This window comes from Nannobrachium achirus (genome assembly GCF_963921795.1).
Source record: "Nannobrachium achirus genome assembly, chromosome: 3".
Lineage (NCBI taxonomy): Eukaryota > Metazoa > Chordata > Actinopteri > Myctophiformes > Myctophidae > Nannobrachium > Nannobrachium achirus.
This window is the reverse complement of record NC_137812.1, coordinates 17,194,122-17,215,829: the sequence shown is the minus strand read 5'-3', so window position 1 is coordinate 17,215,829 and position 21,708 is coordinate 17,194,122. Positions and strand designations below refer to the sequence as shown.

At 42.5% G+C, this 21,708-nt stretch overlaps 2 protein-coding genes across 2 annotated transcripts; both read right to left on the bottom strand.

Moving 5' to 3' along the window:
* Positions 1 to 4,859: 4,859 nt before the first annotated feature.
* On the bottom strand, positions 4,860 to 6,923 carry LOC308281267 (uncharacterized protein). The gene is made up of 2 exons (XM_080721406.1): positions 6,755 to 6,923; positions 4,860 to 6,317 (listed from the first exon to the last, which is right to left on the bottom strand). The coding sequence occupies exons 1-2, from the start codon at positions 6,869 to 6,871 to the stop codon at positions 4,944 to 4,946; spliced, it is 1,491 nt and encodes a 496-aa protein (XP_080577532.1). The 5' UTR covers positions 6,872 to 6,923; the 3' UTR covers positions 4,860 to 4,943.
* Positions 6,924 to 6,985: 62 nt separating this feature from the next.
* Positions 6,986 to 21,151, bottom strand: LOC308282024 (uncharacterized protein; the record flags this gene model as incomplete). Its single annotated transcript, XM_080722372.1, has 17 exons — positions 6,986 to 6,991; positions 7,551 to 7,679; positions 8,212 to 8,253; positions 8,496 to 8,621; positions 8,901 to 9,076; positions 9,480 to 9,523; positions 10,526 to 10,563; positions 12,811 to 12,929; positions 14,153 to 14,220; positions 14,335 to 14,800; positions 15,470 to 15,549; positions 15,856 to 15,893; positions 16,234 to 16,332; positions 17,026 to 17,223; positions 19,186 to 19,368; positions 20,071 to 20,169; positions 21,020 to 21,151. 17 exons carry the CDS (start codon positions 21,149 to 21,151, stop codon positions 6,986 to 6,988), a joined length of 2,043 nt encoding a protein of 680 aa, XP_080578498.1.
* Positions 21,152 to 21,708: the final 557 nt, after the last annotated feature.

The following is a 21,708-nucleotide window of genomic DNA, read 5'->3' as shown; positions in this document are numbered from 1 at the left end:
TCACAACATTCATTCTTTGTAGCTGCTGTTATACCAGAGCAGATTGGTCCTTAAAGGGGTAGACCACCCATTTTCAATATTGAACTATGTCATTAATATACCTTAGAGGAGTGGTGTGGAAATAGAAAAAAAGTTCCACCTCTTCTGTGTTGCCTAGAACTGGAGGATTGATTTGGGGTTTTTTATTGTAAAGTACAACTTGATGACATCACACCATTGTACTTTACAATACAAACCCCAAAATCAATCCTCCAGTTCTAGGCAACACAGAAGGGGGGGGGGGGGGGGGGGGAACTTTTCTATTTCCACACCACTCCTCTAAGGTATATTAATGACATAGTTCAATATTGAAAATGGGTGGTCTTCCCCTTTAAGCTCTACACCAGCACTGACTGGACTACAAGAATCCATGGTCATGAAATTCCTGGAAATATTTAGTTTTCTAGGCCTAGAAAATGTTTTGGAAAATGTTTTAATAATTATGATCTGTGACAGGAGGAAACCTCATATGTCCAAAACAGTTACTTTTCAGGATTCAAATAAAAACAGCAAAAGTAGCAGACCTACAACCTAAAAACGTGTTGTGCGAGCTTGTGGATATGCTACTCTTGATGCTGCTGTCCTGTGTGACACTGTAGTAAGAAGCGTTAATTTATGAAGAGTTCAAATATGGAGATATGAGGTTTCTGCCCGACAGCAGCGAAATGCATTTCGTCCAACATTAATATAGATCTGTTCTTTTTGTCACGTGACACCTTCACTCAAGTCTGTCTTGGTGCATTGATACCACACTGGTTTAACTAGAGTCTCATTATATGCACCCTATGAGTTCTATAGGCCTGGAAATGGGGTCAAATAATTTGGTAAAGTTATGGAAGAGCTGACCCATGCAAGATTCACTTCCTTTTTTATACACAGAACCTACCTTGGCCCTTTTGCCTTTACTCTGCGGTCCATTTCATCCATCTCGATTGGGTTTAGGTCAGGTGACTGTGGAGGCCATCTGGCGCAGCTCCCCATCACTCTCCTCCTTGGTCAAATAGCCCTTACACAGCCTGGAGGTGTGACAGTGTTTGGGGTCGCTGTCCTGTTGAAAAATAAATGATGGTCCAACTAAATGCAAACCGGAGGGGATGGCATGTCGCAGGATGCTGTGGTAGCCATTCTGGTTCAGTGTGCCTTCAATTTTGAATAAATCTCCAACAGTGTCACGATCACACCTCCTCCTCCATTCTTCACGGTGGGAACCATGCATGTAGAAAAAATGCGTTCACCTTTTCTGCGTCGCACAAAGACACGTGGCATTTGGAACCAAAAATCAAAAATTTGGACTCATCAGACCAAATATAAAACATATTTAGTTATTTCACACTTTTGTTTGTTTACTACATAATTCCATAATGTGTTCATTCATAGTCTTGATGCCTTCAGTGAGAATCTACAATGTAAATAGTCATGAAAATCGTATCGTAATGCCTGATTTATACTTGGCATGCAGAAAATATTTTCGGAGCTGACACTGAACCAATCATAAAATGTCTTAGTAGTAGGGGTAGACCTAATATCTAGGTAAACGATAACGTCTCGTTACGCCATCGCTATTCAACCTGCGGCATGTCTATGCGGGCCGTCATGGTCATCCCAATAAAAATATATCTACTTTCTACTTGTATATCTACTTTCAGTGTGGCGACTGTGGACAAACAATTTCTGATGTCATTTTTCAGTTTCTCTCCAAAACCACAAGGAAACTCTTTGTCTTGTTTTATACAAGACTTGTTTTGCTATTTTGTAAAAGAAGAAATTTCATCAATAATCATTCCATGACAATCTTTTTTTCAATGAGGTTTGGCCATATACTGTAGATGGAAATGTGGCTGTTTTCTGTGTTTCCTTAATTTTTAGACTACTCATGTAGTGTTACAAAATCATTCAAAATAGGGTCATCATTGTTGGTCCACTTTTGTATTTTGCTGAGTAGCCCTGCGCTACGCGGTCGTTATGGAGAAATAAAGGTCCCGACAGGCTGATAACATCAGACTGAAGAGACAATATGATATAACCAACCTGAAACACTGAAGAGTGAAGACTAGGCTGACATCAGAGTCCTCAATGACCACAAAGGAAACAGCCTGTGTCAAACCACAGTCATACAAACAGCCTGCACCACAGCGGAGCATTATTATTATTTTAGTTTGCATGTATGTGTCTGTTAATGCAGGCATGATTGAGTGTATCTGCATGCATGCATGAATTTGTGTCGTATGGCATCCGAATGGCTTATTTCCCTACATGGCCTAGCAGACACGTATCATTGGGTGAACTTGGGTCTGAGATTAATTCACAAAAATTATGTCAACATCATATAAATTGACAATGAAAAAAAAAAATAGAAGTCTCCATGTATGGGCAATTGGGCATGCTACTTGTGTTTGTGACATGGAGATTTTCAGGCTGTTTTGTGGTCTGCAAATGCATAAATGCATCCATGCATAAATATTACTTCCATTTTTTCCATTTTTAATTATATTAAAAAAGTCATTAAAGCATTATTCTTCTGCCTAAATTCCTAGTATGAGCAAATAGAATATATAAAATCTGATTATTGACAGAATTGCGAAAAGTTTAGAATATTTGGCGGTCCCGTTTTAGATTTTCACAAGATCGATGGTTGTTGGAATTACTTGCACTACAATACTTTGTGTCATATGTTCCCCTCTTAAGTGTAACAACGTGTACTTTCCATAATACATCCAATGGTGAAAGCTGTGTTTTACCCGGCAAAGAAATGGCAGATTTGGCCAAGCCCCAAAGTACCTCCGTCTCAAAGAATACTGTATGCAGCAGTAAATCCCCAACAGAGTGTGTGCGCACACACGCAACGATAAGGTATATTTTTTCTTACATAGAGGAAATAGCGCATAACTTAAATTAGTTAAGGAAAATGATAACTGTGATGAGCATAATGGGATGTAAATCAAGGGGACCAAACCAAGGATTGAGGAGCAAAAACATTGCTTTAATGTGCAAGAATATAAGGTAGGCACAAAACAGGTGACCCAAAAGGTGTCAGGCATATTCGCCTAGAACATATTTGCCTACACGCATTTGGTCCTTTCGCCTGGCATTTTCGCCTTGGAGGAGTGTCTTTTCACCTACCTGTCTGAGCCATTTCGCCTACCCTCAATTCTGCTGTCAGACTGTCCATGTTTTCATATTATCTCTGTCATTTAAATATTATAGTGACAGTGGTGTTACATGTCAAACCTACACATGCTATCCTATGCACTCCATAGTAATCACATAAATACAGAGCTATTGGAATCAGGTGCGCCCAAATAATTAATTAATCCATGTTCCGATACTATACATTCTTTGGTGCAGTATTGAACAGTATTGTAAAATGAACAGTATTGTAGGCCTATATTGTTTTAACATTAGGCTATACAAAATATATATGTAGGCTATTAGCCTATATAGGTCTATATAAGATATATGCTACAACTAAATAGCCTATAGAATCAACCTTGCCTGTCAACAGGCATAAAAAACTATTTTGCAATTTTTTAGGAATAAAATGTGATGTAAATAATAAATGTCAAATAAACTGTTAGATTCAGTTGACACCACTGTCAGTCACTATAATATTTAAATGACAAAGAGATAATATGCAAACATGGACAGTCTGACAGCAGAATTGAGGGTAGGCGAAATGGCTCAGACAGGTAGGTGAAAAGACTCTCCTCCACGGCGAATACAAGACCGTCCAACCGACTAACCAATTGTTCAAAACCAAAGGGTCAGAGCGGCAGTCATAGCTGCAGTGTCAACGGCACAACTTCGTAACAGATCTACAGATATTTAAGATACACAAGGCCTCGTGTATGTTCTGTTTAGAAAAGATTGTTTTTACTACAGTGACGTGACACCCTACATGTGCAAATGGGGGAAGGGAATTGAATTGTCATGCGAGTTTGGACAAATGTTCTTCTTGCTTGGATTTGGCTCAGTTTTGTGGCTCGGGAGCTTGTAAAAGACAATGGCAGAATTGGCCAAATACCCGTTTGTGTCTCAAAGAATGAGTTTGAAACATTATAGTTACTATACTATAACGTAACTATAACTAACTATAACTACTATAGTTGAATGTACCACTAAATTGCACTCAAAACTTAGATGTATCTAAATGAATCCAATAGGCACTGATGTAAAAAAGAAATGTGTATATATATATATCCACGATTTTCCTACGCCCCATAGTGCATTGCGCAGACGTTTGCACCGATCTTCCGCCGCCGATTTACAAGCTCACAACGGGTTGCATCTGCGACGCGACGTGAGCTTGTATGTCTGCTGTTAAACCCGGAAGTTTGGAATATCAGCCTCCAGTAAACCCCCGGGGAAAATTGTGGATATATATATATATATATATATATACCGTATTTTCCGGACTATAAGGCGCACTTAAAAGCCTTTAATTTTCTCAAAAAACTACAGTGCGCCTTATAGTCCAGTGCGCCTTATATATGGATCATTCATTGACATTGACATTCCCTTTATCACTGCTCCATCTGTTGGATGCATAACGCAACGGTAGCGTCTATTATGTGCGCCTTATAGTCAGGTGCACCTTATATATGAAAACAGTTTGAAAATAGACCATTCATTGACAGTGCGCCTTATAGTCAGGTGCGCCTTATAGTCCAGAAAATACTGTATATATAATATATATATATATATATATATATATATATATATAATACAGGGAATCACCTGACCTGCCGTGCACCACCACCTTCTACTGCTTTATCTGTGATAAAAGGAGTAGCTGTGTTATATGTATAATAGCTGTGTTATATGTGTCATATTTACTGGCGTAAATATGTCACATGCCGCCCCTACCGGGCTGACGTACCCCCGGCAGCAGGAGGTTGTGGGTTGGGTCACTTGGGTGGCACCCAGTCGGTCCACTGGGTGCTCCCCTGGGGCCAGGAGGGGGGTTGGTCGGATGGCACCCCGTCGGTCCACTGGGTGCTCCCCTGGGGCCACCCGCTGGCGGCGGCGGGGGCCACATGGCCATCAGGAGGGCGCTGGCTCAAAACAGAAAGCTCCTCTCCAACCTTCATGTGCTGCTGCTCTTCACTCGGTTCCAAGTTACCAGCAGCTTCACCCTTGCCGCTGCTCTTCTGGTCTGCATCGTCTCTCTGCTTCAACTTCCTCCACAGAGAAGTGATGTGCATGTCTCCTTTGAGATGGAAGTGTTTATTTTTACCGTCCACGTGGGCCTTTATGGTGCGCTCACAGATAGAACAGTAGAAGGTGGTGCACGGTATGTCGGGCGACTCCAGGTGAAGGCATTTCTTTTTACCGTCCACGTTGGCCTGCATTGTGCGCTCACAGATAAAGCAGTAGAAGGTGGTGGTGCACGGCAGGTCAGGTGATTCCCCGTCAACCTCTGCGAAACACCCGTCCTCGCTTAAGATCTCCATCTTGAGCCTGGTGTTGTGGCAGTGCTGCAGGCCCAGGCTCAGCAGCGTCTTGTGCGTCTTTCCGTTCCTGTGGGAGTCTAGGGCGTAAGGGTCTCTACTGTGCAAAACCTTCTCACAGAGTGTGCAGAGATAGTATATGGCAGTGCCGTCGTAACAAATGTCCATGAGATAGTCATGCTTTCCGTTCTGTTCATAACCTTTCCCAACCTTAAGATCCTGCTGGTCTTCATTGCTGGTGGTCCTCTGGTCAGTATGGTCTCTCTGCTTGCTACAGCGCTCTCTGTTCCAGGCCAGCAGTTTAGCAGCATGTTTCTTCCCCTTCACGTGTTCCTGTTTTTTATAAAGGCTTTTGAAGGACCAACCGCAGAGCCTACAGTAGAACCACCTGGTTGTGTGCGGGTCATCATCGCGGCTGGTCGCCTTCCTCTTCTTGGCGACTAAGTCATGGCGGAGTTCTAGACCCATGTGTGCGTTTGTGTTCAGGTGAGGTCCTTTATCACTAGACCGTATGTTGCACTTACAGAGTTTACAGTGAACAAGACCAAGCTTTCCTGTTCTCTTAAAATGTCCATCCATCTCTATTATAGGGTCAACCTTATCGGGCAAACTAGCAGCTTGTCGCCCTCCCTTCAGGTGCAAGTTAGCGGAGTATCTGTTTTTTGGGAGTTTACAGTGATAAGAGATTCCCTTGCTGTTATGATTACCGATCTCCTCTAAATTAATAGCTTTGTTCTGCATTCCTGGGACAAATTTTACATTCTCTTGAGGAGTGGAGTTCTCCTGGCCAGCAGTGGGTGCCGTGCGATTGTCTTCATCGTCAGGTGACTCCTAGGAACAGAATGCAGGGACACGTCAAGCTGAGTAACGGTTAATAAAACGAAACCAAATCCACAAAAGAAGATGATCTGTATGACAGGAAAAGTTAACTAATATTAGTTAAAACCAGCAGTTGATTGCTGGGTCAAATTGGAAATCATGTTTTTACTGGATACATTATACAGTGCATTGCAAACTCATAAACAAAAAGAGGTTTTACGCGTCAGAGACGATACAGTACATAGCAACAGAACAGATACAAGCTAAGAATGTGCCACGTTGCAGCTCTTTAAGTTGTAGATCTGTACTTTTTGGCGAGGGACAGCATAGTGAGATGGAGAGTATAAATTAAGCTTAACAGTCTACATTAGTAACAATCTAATTGATGTCTAATGCAACGATGTGGCACGCCAAAAATAGAACATCCGACACGCTCACGACAAGGTTACCTTGAATGAATCCAGGGAGGCGGTGGGCCAGGGAGGCAGCCAGCGAGGTCCCCACACCTGGCTTGGGGTCGTGGGGTCTGGCCTTGAGGTGAAGAACAGGGGATTGCCCTGGACCATACACGGAAACCTGTGGTAGTGTTGTATGACGCTTGCAACCGCGCCGGCTGTCAACATCTCACAGATGATCTGGAATGAGGGACAGATTTTGTCTGAACAGTGCAACAGTTACTATTAGTACTAAGAGTTTAATAAAAATGATAGAAACAGTGCAATTAGACAATCTAACAAGCTTACAGTCATTGTGAGCACGGATCGCATAGCTAGCACGGAAATATGTCAGGATGCGGTGCAGGATCAGGAAACAGAAATGGATGTTTTAACATGGGAGCCGATGGAAATTATTTTTATTTTGGATCAAGCCTACTGTTTCTGGTTTAAAGCGGATGAGCAGCTGAGTGATTTTCGATTGAATGAAATAAAACATCTCGGGAAAGTCGGGCGTGGCGGCCTGGAACATCGGTAATATCTTGGGAAACTCGGGGTGGGACAGTCCAGTGATTTAAGTGGTTAATCTGTCTAATCGTCTGACTGTAATGTTTGTTTTGGAGCACCAGGGGGCAAATTGACAGCTTAGTACAAGTGGTTGGGAACCCCTGCTGTACCTGACATGTATTTCAGTACCAAAGCCTACTTACAGGGCCAGGCTAATCAAATAAATAAATATTACTTTCTTGAGTCATGGTGAATGTCTTGGGCATCCCTGCTCCAACACATGCAACCACAATGTGTGTCTCACCGTGTTGTGACTGAGAACCAGGGTGTTGTGGATCTTTCCGATTCTCCTGACCAACATCTGGACCTCTGAGGATGCTGTGGGCGTGTCAGGAACATTTCTGATCACCAACAGGCGATTCCAGCATACATTCTGCAAAACATGACATCGTCAATTAACCTCTGAACCCTAGCGTCCTTATTGTGGGGCATGTCATAATAGGTGAGCATTCGCTTAAAATAGCAGATTATGTCTTGTGAGCTTGTAGTAGGGGTGCCACAGTTAATCACACTAATACATTTAATAGATTACTTGATTGGCAGTTGCCTTTATAGTGTGATTACAAGTCACTACAAGTGGTCAATGGGTGTTTTAAGTAAATAAATTAAATTGGGCTGTTCTTGCCATTAGTGTGCCAAGTGATTGTTATTGCCTTCCCAAAAAGAACAGATCTACAGTACAAGCCGTCACAGAGTCACAACAATGCATAGATGTGGTAGCTTGTAGATCTGCTATTTTTGGCAAGCAACACCATTGCATGATGGTGTATGAATTTGAAACAATCTGCTGTAATTAATATTTTATTATGGACTTTAGTTGTGCTATAAAAGTAAAGATGACTTGACAGTAATATAAGTCTGCAATTAAGCTAGGAAAGCTCAGGAGGAAAGACAAGAATACTTACCACTGAGTCTTTAGGAGGATTCAGAAGATTGTACATCGCCACCTGTAGGATACTTAGATTATTTTCAGGGTTGGCATTTACTGTATAAGAGGACAGCACGGCATGTCAACATTGAATGGGAAAGAAATCAGGGCTAAGACAATGAATATGAATACGTTTTGCCCAAATTACTATCTGTATCTCCATCTTCATCTATATACTGAATATAAAAAGAAAACAGACAAAAGGACAATGAAATAATTCTACTCCAAGAGACAGGGTTGCAGATCAGGGTAGAAGCATACTGGTGTGTTGAGACTGATGGCCTGTTCTTCTAAGTTGATCATCTTCAGTTCAGAGTCATTGATTCTAACGATGTGGTCCAGCATCAACTTCTCAGCCATCTCCGCCTTTGGCATCAACAACAGCGCCTGATGGATAAACGATAAATGATACCACAGTGCTTAACAAATTAATTGAGCTCATTTAAATTCAACACTGATTATGGGATATAATAACATCAGTATAACATAACCACATATAATAACAGCCTTGTGAGAACATCAGAATGGTCTGTCCAGCTCTCATTGCTGACGAGTGCCAATAGGAAAATGTAGTTTTCAGTTCAAAACCACATTAAACCGTGTGTGTGTGTGTGTGTGTGTGTGTGTGTGTGTGTGTGTGTGTGTGAGTGACACCTTCACACCCACCTTTCCTAACTGCCTCGCCAGGATGATGTCAGCGGGGGCTGCAAACAGCTGGCACAGTCTGATGACATCACTCTCAGTCCCGCCGCTCTCAGCCGGAAGCCCAGAGATCAAAACCGTGGATTTTGGACTGAATTCCTCTTCTGAAGTGTTCTTGTCATCAAGTTCAGGCCCGTTTCCTGTAGGAGAAAACACACATACAGCTGTCCTGATAACTGTCTTGTTTAGTCAAACTGTTTGACATGTCACGGAGGCTTTAATGGGCGACAGCAGGGCAGGAATTTCATGGAGGCCGTTAAGGCCATGGCCGCCGTTGCCCCCCAGTTTGGACTTGTGCCCCCCAAACCAATGGCATGACCACATTGACCTTAATGTCCCAGAGTGTGTGTGAGTGAGTGGGGCTGTATTCCTACATACATTTTACAATTTTCACACATCTCCTTTTAGTCGCAAATGTGAGTGAAATGGTCAACAGTGTCTAGGTTTGACTCTGTTCATTTCCATTGTGCTTTCAGGTTGACCTACAATATATTGAATCAATTCTGAAGTATATGTTCTCCATGGGTTGTGGCATCATCTTACCAGAATCCTCACCACCTATGGCAGACTTTTCCTGGGGAGATGTCCTGTGAACACACTAGTAGTTTTACCTTAACCCATTTAGGCCTATTATTGAATGCTTTAACCAGTGAAAAACAGCAGATATACAAGCTCACAGCGCGGCACCGAGTGCCGCGCTGCGAGCTTGTAGATCTGCTATTTTTGAAAAAGTCGTGAAAATGTGTGCAAATCTTTGAATATATGTATTTTCAAAGCGAACGTTTGTAACTCAAATTTTTCTTCTGGGTGGTCCCTGAAACTAGATATTTTGAAATGGGGGTCCGTGGCCAAATAAATATCATTTTGGGGGTCCTTCACATGAAAAGGTTTGAGAACCACTGACATAGTAGTCTCTCAAGAACAGACTAACTGAGCTCCAGTTAAGTGAAAAGGACCTTTTCTTTGACGATGGCTGGCCAGATTGCTGACATAGAAACATAGGTTTTTTTCCAAAAATCTTAGAAGGATTCAAAAGACACTTATGTAATCGGGTCAAAAATCTAATTTTCACGATTTTTCAAAAATAGCAGTATATCTGCTATTTTTCAATAGTTAAAGCATAAAAAATTGCGTCATATTGTGTTCAGGCCTAAATGGGTTAAAGTAGTAGTAGATATGGGGGGAGTGAGAGGGTATGTACAGCAGGCTTTCTAACTTATATCCTGGGTCCCAGCCCGCTACGCTACGTTCAGTGGATTTGTTTTGTCACTTCGCCTCTCAGTCTGGCCAGGCAAGACTCTCCAAGGGAGGCGGGACATAGAAAACGAGTGGAAACACTCTTCTGATTGGTTTGTGGTGCCGGGGCGGGACAAATACACCAGTGTGTATTGGCTGGCTGATGACTTAGCTACCCTAACCCTACTCTGATTCGTTGGAACAACATCCAATCAGCAACGACGTCGCCTACGTAACAGGTGACGTTCGGAAATAGAGGTCAAATGGAGGGCTTGCCAGACTGAGAAGCAAAGTGACAAAACGAATCCACGGAACGTAGCTTAGCAGGCTGATACCCAGGCTATCTAACGTACCCTTTACTGACTGCTGTTGAGTCATCTGCTTCTGGTGTCTGAAAAAAAAAAGATAACAAGGCAATACATAAAATGCATTTATACCAAGACAATAAATCACACACTAGCCATGTTTCCATAAGCTTATTCGAAAATAGGAAGCGAATTATCATAAATTCGCATTAACAAAGCGAATTTAGCCTGTTTCCATTTGCGGGTGTCATTCGAATTAGCGACGGTCGCATGAGTTGAACGGGCCGATTTTTTTCAGACCGAACCAAGACGTGAGCACTGCACGTCTGACTGCTGTGCCACGATCGCTGCACAGTGCACACTCATCCTGCAAGTTTCAGTGTCCTCTGGAAGGTGGCCGATCTGCAAGCTCACAGCACTGCGCGGAGACGCGGATGCAAGCTACTGTGAGCTTGTAGATCGGCCACTTTTGGCAGGCAACACCGTGTGATGAGGAAGGGTTAGCCACGGATGGCTTTACTCGGGAAGGTGAAAATGGGAGGAATTTACACCCGGTCCGTGTCACTCTGTGTGTAACAAACAACCGGTTTGTTTTGTGGGCCAACGCTATACAATGGACGTTAAGCGGCAGGGTAAAGTGTTAAGTTGGAGGACGATATGGACCCAGAACATCATAATTTATTCGCATTTATTGTCTGACCCGTTTCCATTCACAAATGCGCATTTAGTTTATTCGATAAAGCCTCAAAATCCACCTCCTCCAAGCGGATAAAAGTTTTTGCGGATAATGAAAGTTTATTCGAATTGTTTTCATAAAAAGATTTAAGCGAAAAAGGCTTAATGCGCATTAAGAGGCTTTATGGAAACGCCACTATAGTCAGTAGAGTTCAGACTTCAATGGGTCACTGAATCTGGACCACTTTTAACCACTTACAGTCGAAATGAAACGGAACACAGTGGCTCTGCTGTGCTGAGAGGACAAACGGGGAGGCGGGGGAAGGGGGTAGCCACGCAAACCAGCGGCTTGCGGAGAGTAGCTAAAGTTGAAGTTGATTGACACAGGCAGCTGTGACCTTGTGAATTATTAAATAGACTTAAAAGTCAACGCATTACGTTTTTGTTTACTGGACTTGTTTCATTATAATACACAAATACTCGATTTGTTCACTTTTTTTTGGCATTCAGTGTTAGGTATGGCCATATTATCACTACAGATATGCTCTAAAAGTGTGAAAAACGTATTTTTTTATTTCAATGAGTCTTTAAACTATACTAGTCCTTACCCGTTCAAAGATATGAGCTCCGAAATGATGTGCAGTGTGTGGGTTATGGGGTGTGCACTGTACACACAGTATGAGGGATGGAAAGTAACTTTCTGGTGCTTGCATGATAATATGTAGGAGCATCAATGTAAGAAATACCCGTTTCGTTTAAAGGCTACAGAGATAATGTGTACCGATCTACATGACAACATCAAAAAAGGGGGCCAGCCAACACCCCCCCCCCCCCCACACACACACACACACACACACACACACACACACAGAGAGAGAGAGAGCTGGTTAAACATGTTGCCCCATGCTAGATGCAGAATAGATAGTAGTTACACCATAAAAATGCTAATATACAGCATTTGATTTGTGAAAGTGACAAACGGGCTTCACAGTTATGTCAGGTGTGTTCATATGCTAATGGTGATGCGATTTCAGATCAATTGCTCCAGCCACTGAGGAGAAACGCTGTGACAGACAGACAGACAGACAGACAGACAGACACTCACTCAGACATTCGCAAAATTATAGTATAGATATGTTGTTGACCCTGGTCTGTAATCGGTCCCCTCTTTTCTCCCCCTCTATAACAATCTCTTTGTTGAAAATAGCCGATCTACAAGCTCATAACACCCAACGCTGTGAGCTTGTAGATCTGCTATTTTCACTGAATTTCCGGCTGTACCACCGCTCTTCTAAACCCATTAAGACCCGAGGACCCGATTCTACAAATGTCTTCTAAATCCCAGTGGTACAAAGGTATTTATTAAATGTACTAGTATATCATATAATTAATATTCAAGTATTTATTTTCACAGATTCAAGTTTTATGGTCATGATTCACCAAGATCCTGGATGGCTTCATTCTGGGCTTAAAATAATTGATATCAATATTTTTTGTAAACATCTAAAGGAGAAATTAAAGGACACACCAGAAAACAACTGCTGTGTATATAGGCTGTCCAGCACTGCTTGCTGATGAGGAAAAGGAACATTTAGTTTTTACTCCCAAACCTCATCAAACCCTTCCCTGCAATGTGTTTGTGACACCTTCACACCCACCTTTCCAAATTGCTGGCACAGTTTGAGGACATAACTCTCAGGAAGCCTAGTGATCAACACCCTGGGATTTAAACTAAATTCCTCTTCTGAAGTTTTCTTGTGAGGTTTAGGCCCGTTTCCTGTAGGGGGAATTGGAGACAGAATTGGAATCACTGACTTTAACAAGGCATAAAACACCATAGCTTGAAGGTTCAACTCCTCATCTTTTTCCCCTATGTGACAGTTAGGGACACACGCTGTCTGGCTGGTGCAATGCCTAAATAGCGGATATTATGTAGATTCTGTCAGCCGTGTGTAGCGTTATTGGAATACTTGGGTGTTGGAGTATGTAGCTGGGAGAGTGGAGGCATTCCCTGCGTGTTTTGAGGCAAGCACAGGGGTTAAAGTAAAAAAGAGAAAATCCCAGGACTGAAATGTATTTTGTCCCAATATGTGACTTGTGTCTTTCTACTAGAGGTCTTCACGGGTCCAACCTACCCAAACCCAAATGGACCTGGGGAAAATGGAGCCGGACCCAAATTGACCTGTCTATTATTTGGAATATGAGAACCGTTACCCGAGCAGCACCGAGACATGTTGGAGCCGATCCAAACGGAACCGGTCATTATTAGAAAAATGAGATCCGATACCTGGGCAGAGATGTCAAAAACGGGGCAGAGATCTGAAATGACCGAATGCCAACGTTATTATGAAGAGGTGTAAATTTTAAATAGGGCGTTTTCTTTCTTACCGTTGCTGCTCGCCCCTGGACATTAACGTATTTCCCAGTCAATCAATGCGGACAGGAACAATAACTCCACGTTTTCTTTAGATGTGTAATCTTTCTTCTTAGCCATTGTTAAGATAATCCACTGTAAATCTATGTTGCAGCAGAACATATTGTTTTGATTATCATTAAAAGTTGTCCACTAGTTCCTGACAAGTCACGTGACGCAGCAAGGCAGCTCGCCTCTCATTGACCGGAGGAGACAAAGGGGTCGGGGGGGGATTGACAGATGTAACAGCCAATCGCCAGGTCCATTCGGGTATCAATGGAACCGCCGTTCTCACGGTCAGAGAACCGGGACCCGAGGCATACACTAGTGGCTCCGACCCGGCTCCGAAGTCACTACTTGTGAATGGACCCGGGTTGGATCCCGGGTAATTTCGGGTATCATCACATTACAGGAAGTAGCTGGTCTGAATGAAGTACATGACACCCCAGCACTCTGTACCGCACCGCAGTAATAACTAATGCTATAAAAATTGTGAATCTGCACTGATCTCCCTAGGGAATCCGTGAGGGGGAAATTCGTCCCCAGGGCAGAGAACTTCAACCTCTGAGAATAGAATGAAGACTCACCTTTTGGGACAGTTATGCCACTCAGACGTTGTGCTTTCCCCTCTTCAATCAGATCACACCTCTTATACCTATAAAACACACACTTGTTAGTATTTCATGGCCAGAGTCGCTGTTCCCACAGAGAGGATATTCACAAAACAAGTGAAACAGAAATAATAATAATAATAATAATAATAACTTACACGCAGCACTGTTTCTTGGTGTTGGGTCCGCCGAACTTAGTCTTGTCCCGACAGTTCATGCACTTGCCACAATCGTCGGCATGAGTGCAGCCCTTGCAGATGCCACAGCGTCGGGTCCGACCCTTCGTCTTCATCAGGCCGGACGTCTTCTTCACCTGGGTGAACTTCTGGTCCGACAGCACGGGTTGCTCACACGCGTCCGACCTCCTGGTCTTCACCTGGGTGACCTTCTGGTCCGACAGCACGGGTTGCTCACACACGTCCGACCTCCTGGTCTTCACCTGGGTGACCTTCTGCTCTGACAGCACAGGTTGCTCACACGCGTCCGACCTCCTGGTCTTCACCTGGGTGACCTTCTGCTCTGACAGCACAGGTTGCTTACACGCGTCCGACCTCCTGGTCTTCACTTGGGTGACCTTCTGCTCTGACAGCACTGGGCTATCCGCCTCGTCAGAAGGGCCCATGTCTGAGATGAGAACAACACAACACCACCACGCGTCAACCACTTAACTCAAGCATGCAGATGAGAAACTAATCGACTAGGCTAGCCTAAAGGGGACATTATATGCCCCATGCACTACCCGGCAAATCTCGCCGGCCAGTAGGATTTGTTCACCCCCCCATACTGATGTAAAATAAGATATCTGAACGGCTACATATATTTTATATGTGCAGAATAATAATTACAAGGGGGCTCACCCAGGCTTTTCTTCTTGAAATACTACTAATCGAGAGATATCCATACAAGACCATGACCACCATTACGCTGTGAACCTCTCCAAATAATAAAAAAAAGAGTTGCTCACACATTAATGTTCTCGACAAACCTGGCCACAGCGAGACACCATTTCAATGACAATGCAAGCGGAAACACTTTTTTTTTTTTACTCTGATAACTCTTTCCAGTCCCTGCTCGCCTGCCTCCATGGTGTAAAAACCTGGATGGATAAAAACTCTCACTCTTAATGAAAATAAAACCAAAATCATTCTATTTGACCAGGACACTATCACACCCTTCATTCGTGTGTGTGTGTGTGTGTGTGTGTGTGTGTGTGTGTGTGTGTGTGTGTGTGTGTATTAACTTGCATTTTTCAATGCAAATGTGTTCCTAAATGCATTTTCTGATGATGCATACCTTTCATTCTCTCCATGGGTTTTGGCATCATTTTGCCTGAATCCTCACAGCCTATGGCAGACTTTTCCTGGGGAGATGTCCTGTGAAGACACAAACACAAAGTAGTTTTACCTCAAAGTGGTGTTTTGTTAGATATGGGGAAGTGAGGGGGTAATTACAGCAACTGAAAAGAAGGGGTGGAAAAATAGACGCTTCGAAGCGGGTCGAAACGTCTATTTGTGCTGCTTGTCGTCATGAATGCATTTGGAGCTATCAAAAGTGAGTTCCCAATAGTACCGTCTTCACAGTTTAGGCTCAGCACCAAACAACAGAGGATGTGTTTTATTTCTTTCTGTGAGGGCATGTACAGCAGGCTTGGAAAAGAAAGGAGAACACAGTTAACTTACCCTTTAAGGACTGCTGTTGAGTCGTCTGCTTCTGGTTTCTAAAAAAAAATAAAAATAGATCACACACTGTTAGTAGAGTATTCAGACTCCAATGAATCACTGAATCTGAACCACTTACAGCTTGTAGATCTGCTCTTTTCACTGAATATCCAGCTAGTATGACCAGCTCAGTGGCCTGGTTAGAGTGTCCGCCCTGAGACTGGGAGGTTGGATGGGGGTAAGTGCCTGTGACATACTAGCGTCATGTCCAGGGGGTGTTACTTATACATCCTGGTCTCATGGCTTACTACTATGACATGCCCAGGATAGGGATGCTAGGGTCCATGTGGATCTCTTATTAGTCATAGAAATGATTTCATATTTTTATGAAAACAATACCTTGGCTAAAGTGGCAGTGATGGGCTGGTCTCTGATGGAGAGGCTGCTACACTGGGCCAGAGCCAGAGCATCCTCTTCCTTCTCCATACACACCGAAGCCTAGGAGAGAAGACAATCACACTCTTTTTATTCTGATATTCCTCCATTTTCATTAAACAATAAAGATAATTAGACCCTCCAGAAAAACACTGACAAAATCAATGATTTTGCAATTAAATGTGCTGGAAGTTAATGCGGAATATGTGATTGCATAATTATTTTTTCTGGAGAGTCTAGATCATTTTTTTGACTTGAAAGCTACTTTAAAAAGGACCAGCTCAACATGATCTACCCACCCAACAATGTTTTACATGAGGTATAACGGCACTGGCATTAAATACTGTATAAGACAAACACACTTGGAATTGGAAATATTGGGGGGGAAAGTCTTCATTCCAATCTGTAAGGACGTGGTAGGCTTTTTGGTTCTTTTCAATGCTACTGACTCTTGAGGGGAATTGGGGGTTTGCCTACTTTAGAAGCCATGAAGGGAGCTGATCAAGTCACCTTAATTCAAGTGACAGATGCCAAAAAGAGGGGTTTTGTGATTTTGTTTATAGATATATATTTTAGGGGCATGCCATGTGGGTCTACCTGCACATCCTTTGTGATCTACTGGTAGATCACGATCTACCTTTAGATCGTCTAGACTCTTGTCTATTAAAAATAAGTAATTGAGGCAAAAAGTTTGAATTTATGGTGACATTGGTGAGATGGATTAGAAGTCATATGGCCCAGCCCTAAGGAGAGTACCTTCTGTCCTTGGTCTGCCTCGCTGCCAGAAAACAGAACCACGTTGTTGTATCTCCCAAAGTCCTTGACCCACGTTTTCACTTCTTGTTCTGTGGCCGCTGTGGGGAGGCCGGTCAGGTACACCAGACAGGCAGGGCTGGATGGAATCCTCTGAGTGAACTCTTTCTTCATTTTCTTGGCCGGTGGACCTTTGTCAGACTGGAAAATAACAGACTTGTATGGCTCATTTCCACTATAAGAGTCCAAGACCGTGGTTCTCAACGTTGAGGGGCTGTGAGGATATTGTAAGTGGCAAAACAATTCAAATAATTGACAAAACAATTTTAAAGAGAATATAACATTAAAAACTCATTATCTGCCAAGAATATTTAACCAAACTACTCACAAACTGCCAGCTATTATTTTCTAAAGTAGTCACAGGCATTTTTCACATTTTTCTATCACTTCCCCAGTGGATCACAGACATGCACAACATCTTTCTGATCCAGTGGGAAAGAAAAACTTCTTTTGGCCAGTGGCCACCCATAGCCAGGGTTATTCCCTTTACAAAATCCCAGTGTTTAGACAGAGATCCCATGCTAAACTATGAAATAAAGTAGGACATTTTTATTTTAATTCTTCTACCACAAGATGGGGCTGATCACTAATTTGTGGAAAATGCAATGAAACAAACCCCACTGGCAGTCTGGGACTTCAAGAAAAATCATGTCTATAGCTGACCTGCAGTATGACATCACATTGTTGTGACATCACATTCCGTCCTTGTCCCTTGTATGCCCATATATGGAGATCCCTGATGTCATCATTATTAAGCCATAGCTTGGAGTGCCCATATGGACACATTGGGTTGAGTCTCATGTGGTCTGTAACTTAAAGGTGATACACCGTGAAATTTCACTTTTCCTATTTTAAAACCTTTTTTTGGGGTCCTACTAGCACCTTCTATCCTCACAAAGTCCCATTTCAGACCGATGTGTCTTTCTCTGGTTTTGAGAAGGCGAAGGTTAAAAGTATCCCACGGGTTCTCAAAACAGGCTGTTCAGATTTGCTGCCGATTGTGACGTCATCTGCCGATTGTGACGTCATCACAAAAAAAAAAGAAAAAAAGAAAATATTTTTTTTTTCTTTTTTCTTTTAAATGTTTTTCAAAAAAAAAATTCAATAGGATTTTTGGGGGGGGTGGCGCAGTTCAGGCCAAAGGTGGTACTGCAGCTGAAATGCTCTGAGAGCCATTCAAAAATGAGAGAGGCTCTCTATTCAGGAGTGGTAATTTAGCCTCAAACCTTTTGAAAAACGTTTTTGGGACATAAACAATATGACATAAATACTTTTTAAATGCATGGTGTATCACCTTTAAGTCATATCCATATTTGGGAAAATATTTTGTCCACATTTTGTCCAACCGCAACTCGAATCACACTTGCAAATTAATTCTGTCCTGTGCGAATCCCGTCCTGTGCGACCTCGCCCATTTTATTCTCAGGGAATATCAGAGTGCTACATTGCAAAAAACAAAACAAAAAAACACAATCAATAACAGGGGGTAGACATTAGAAATGGCCCGCTGGCCCGGAAGTACCATTTAGACCCTCTAAATGGTACAGTAACATTTATTTTTCACCCAGTGCCAATTGCCTAAGCTGTAATCCTTGGCGCTGTGCTCCCTCTGCCAACTTTTTTTCCCCATATTCGAGGAATATCCGAAATTCGAATATTAACCTGTCGATGCAAATCTGTGTCACTTTAGGTTTGAACCACTTTAAACATTATATTATGCTTTAACTGTTAAAAAATAGCAGATATACAAGCTCGCAGCTCACGATTTTTTTAATCGTGAACATTAAATTGTGAACATTAAAAATCTTTAAAATTGTGCAAGTCTTTCAATATTTTTGACCCGATTCTATAAATGTCTTCTAAGTCCTTCTTCTAAATCAGTGGTTCTCAAACGTTTTAATTTCAAGGAACCCCCAAAATTACATATACCGGTATTTGGCCGTGGACCCCAATCTCAAAAAATATGTTGTTCCAGGGACCCCCCAGAAGCAAATATTTGAGTTAAAAAATACATATTCAAAGAAAATAGCAGATCTACAAGCATCTGCTATTTTTCAATAGTTAAAGCATTAAATAATTCTAGGCCAAAATGGCTTAATTTACCAGCCTTAGTGGCAGCATCTTCTCCACGGTGGGTTTGTGTAGCAGCTTCCTCAGCTCAGCCAGCACGGCCGTGGCTGCCAGCTTCTTGGCCATCTTCTTGCTCTTGCCCTCGCCCTGACCAGAGAACTCCCCCACTGTCACGCGCACCACAAAGCTCTTCACGCAGGGCGGGCCCGCTACAACCTGCCGGGAACAATCATGGGCTGTTGGCAATTTAAAATCGCAATTTAAATCGTGATGCAAACAGCAGAGGGCCTGTGAAAAAGAAAAAAATACAGGAGAGAAAAAAAACATTTGTGCTTCTACTATTTGCTACTGTATCAAAAAGAGGATAAGGAGAAGAAAATTCAAAGAAAGAAAAGAATGGATTTGTGTAAGAGAAATAATAAAAAGGTTAAAAATTAAAAATTGTCTGGAAAATAAATTTGTGTTTAAAAGTAGCATCTTGATTCAAATCGTATTGTGATTTGTGAGTTGAGTGAATCGTTAGAAACCTAGTTGTGGGGTACGTTCTATCTGATAATTCCCACACACTGAACCCAATTGGGCCTAGAAATACTGTCATTTCTCGTTTTACTATAGGTTTTAGATTTCTATTTTCATTTTTACCCTGCCTCATAAAAAAAGGCGGAAAAATGGAAAGAAACGTTATTGAAAAATGCCGCAAGAGTCCCCAGAAGCAGGAATGTATGTTTTCAATAAGTCATCATAATGATCATAATGATATAAAATACGAATCTAAATACTGAATCAATCAACTTAGAAACTGTCTGGAGTGCCCACAAAAGCACGAGTAGACGTGGAAATGATTGCAGAACTGTTTTAGAGTGAAACCACCACTTTTTAAGTGGTTAAATCAGACCGTGTGAATGAATCCGTACCAACCTCAAAGTTTACAAGCAGGTTTCTCTTATGTGCAATGTCAAACACCTGGCTGATGTCTGATTTGTTGAGATTCTCCTCCCCTTCAGGGTCGCCGTTCATCTGCAAAATAAAACAATTAGGAATGGTTTGTCACTTACGGTACTTGTACATACCGGTAATCAAATTTTGGACAACATAGGCTTGCAACGATATAATCTCCCAAAGCTGCTTCACGACTTCTTTGGTTTTAAAAAGGTGCTGTAAGTGGCATTTACTGGTTAAAAGAAAACTTTAAATAAGTATCTTTAAATATTGAAGTTAAAGGCTACAAGAGGTTTGCACCGTTTCTCCCCCCTCCGGACTCCCTGATTAAGTTTTATAGTAAGATATTATTATAATGTTACGTGAAACTTGGCCAATCATGGAGATTAGCCCATTTATAGTCTGGCTGGCCAAAATGTCATGTTAAGCTCACCAATTCTCAAGCTTATTGAACATATACCCGTTTATGCCCATCTGCCCATCTGATTGGCTATGGGCGGCTATGGGCATAGATGGCCCCTCACTTGGCCCTTATTAAACACAGACATAGAGAGAGAGAGATAGATAGATATTTCTATCAGTCTATTAGACCCACTGCGTCATCAGCCTCAGAGCTCCATGGCTTAGTTCTCTTGGACCCAGGCCTAAGCTTGTTCTTCATAGGAAACTTGGCTGATGATGGTAGTTTGCGTCTGGCAGAGTCATCACGTCTGGTAGTTGCATCGTGGACACGCTTCAAACCATAGCGAGAAGAACTCCCTGTTGCTGCACATTGAGGCGGGGGGGTGGGGAGGGGGGGTCATTTAATAAAGAAAGGCGACATCAAAGTGTCCAACACAACCAACGATCTGTAGAGCAACAGTCACGGACCACCATTTGATGAGATTTAGCCTCTGAGAATTCATCTCTCGTGTAGCATCTATTTTACCTTGGTGGTGGCGATGATAGGAGTGGCGGGGGGTCTGGTATGATCTCCTTTGAGGGTGGGGATCCTGTCTGTGTTGGTCAGGAGGAGGAGGAGGGCTAGGGCCTGGAGAGCGAGTGGTGTTTTGGCTGTCATCTCGGCCCAGGGAGTGTTCCCTCCTAGAGTGGCCAGGAGGAGACCAAGATGGAAAGGTGAAGATAAAATTCCGTAAACGGTAATAGTTTAATGTTTGAGTGGTAATGATTGAAACACAAGTGATACCGCACGCACGCACGCGCGCGCGCGTGCACACACACACACACACACACACACACACACACACACACACACACACACACACACACACACACACACACACACACACACACACACACACACACACACACACACACACACACACACACACACACACATTATCTAACTCATGCCTTTTATGTAAAAAAACACATTTTCAAAAATCAGAGGACGATTTATGGCTTCTACAAGACATTGTCTTTAAATGCCTCCTCACTTGTTGCATAGGTCTTGACAGGAATCAGCGTGTTTTACGCTTTTGACGTGCTCAATCCAATCCTGGAGAAAAGAGAGAGAGAGAAATATCAGGAGTAATGGCCAATTACCTAGACAGCAATTAACTGCAGGCACAAAGCAAACACATTTATGCAGCCAGAGAGCATATTTAAAGTAGTGTT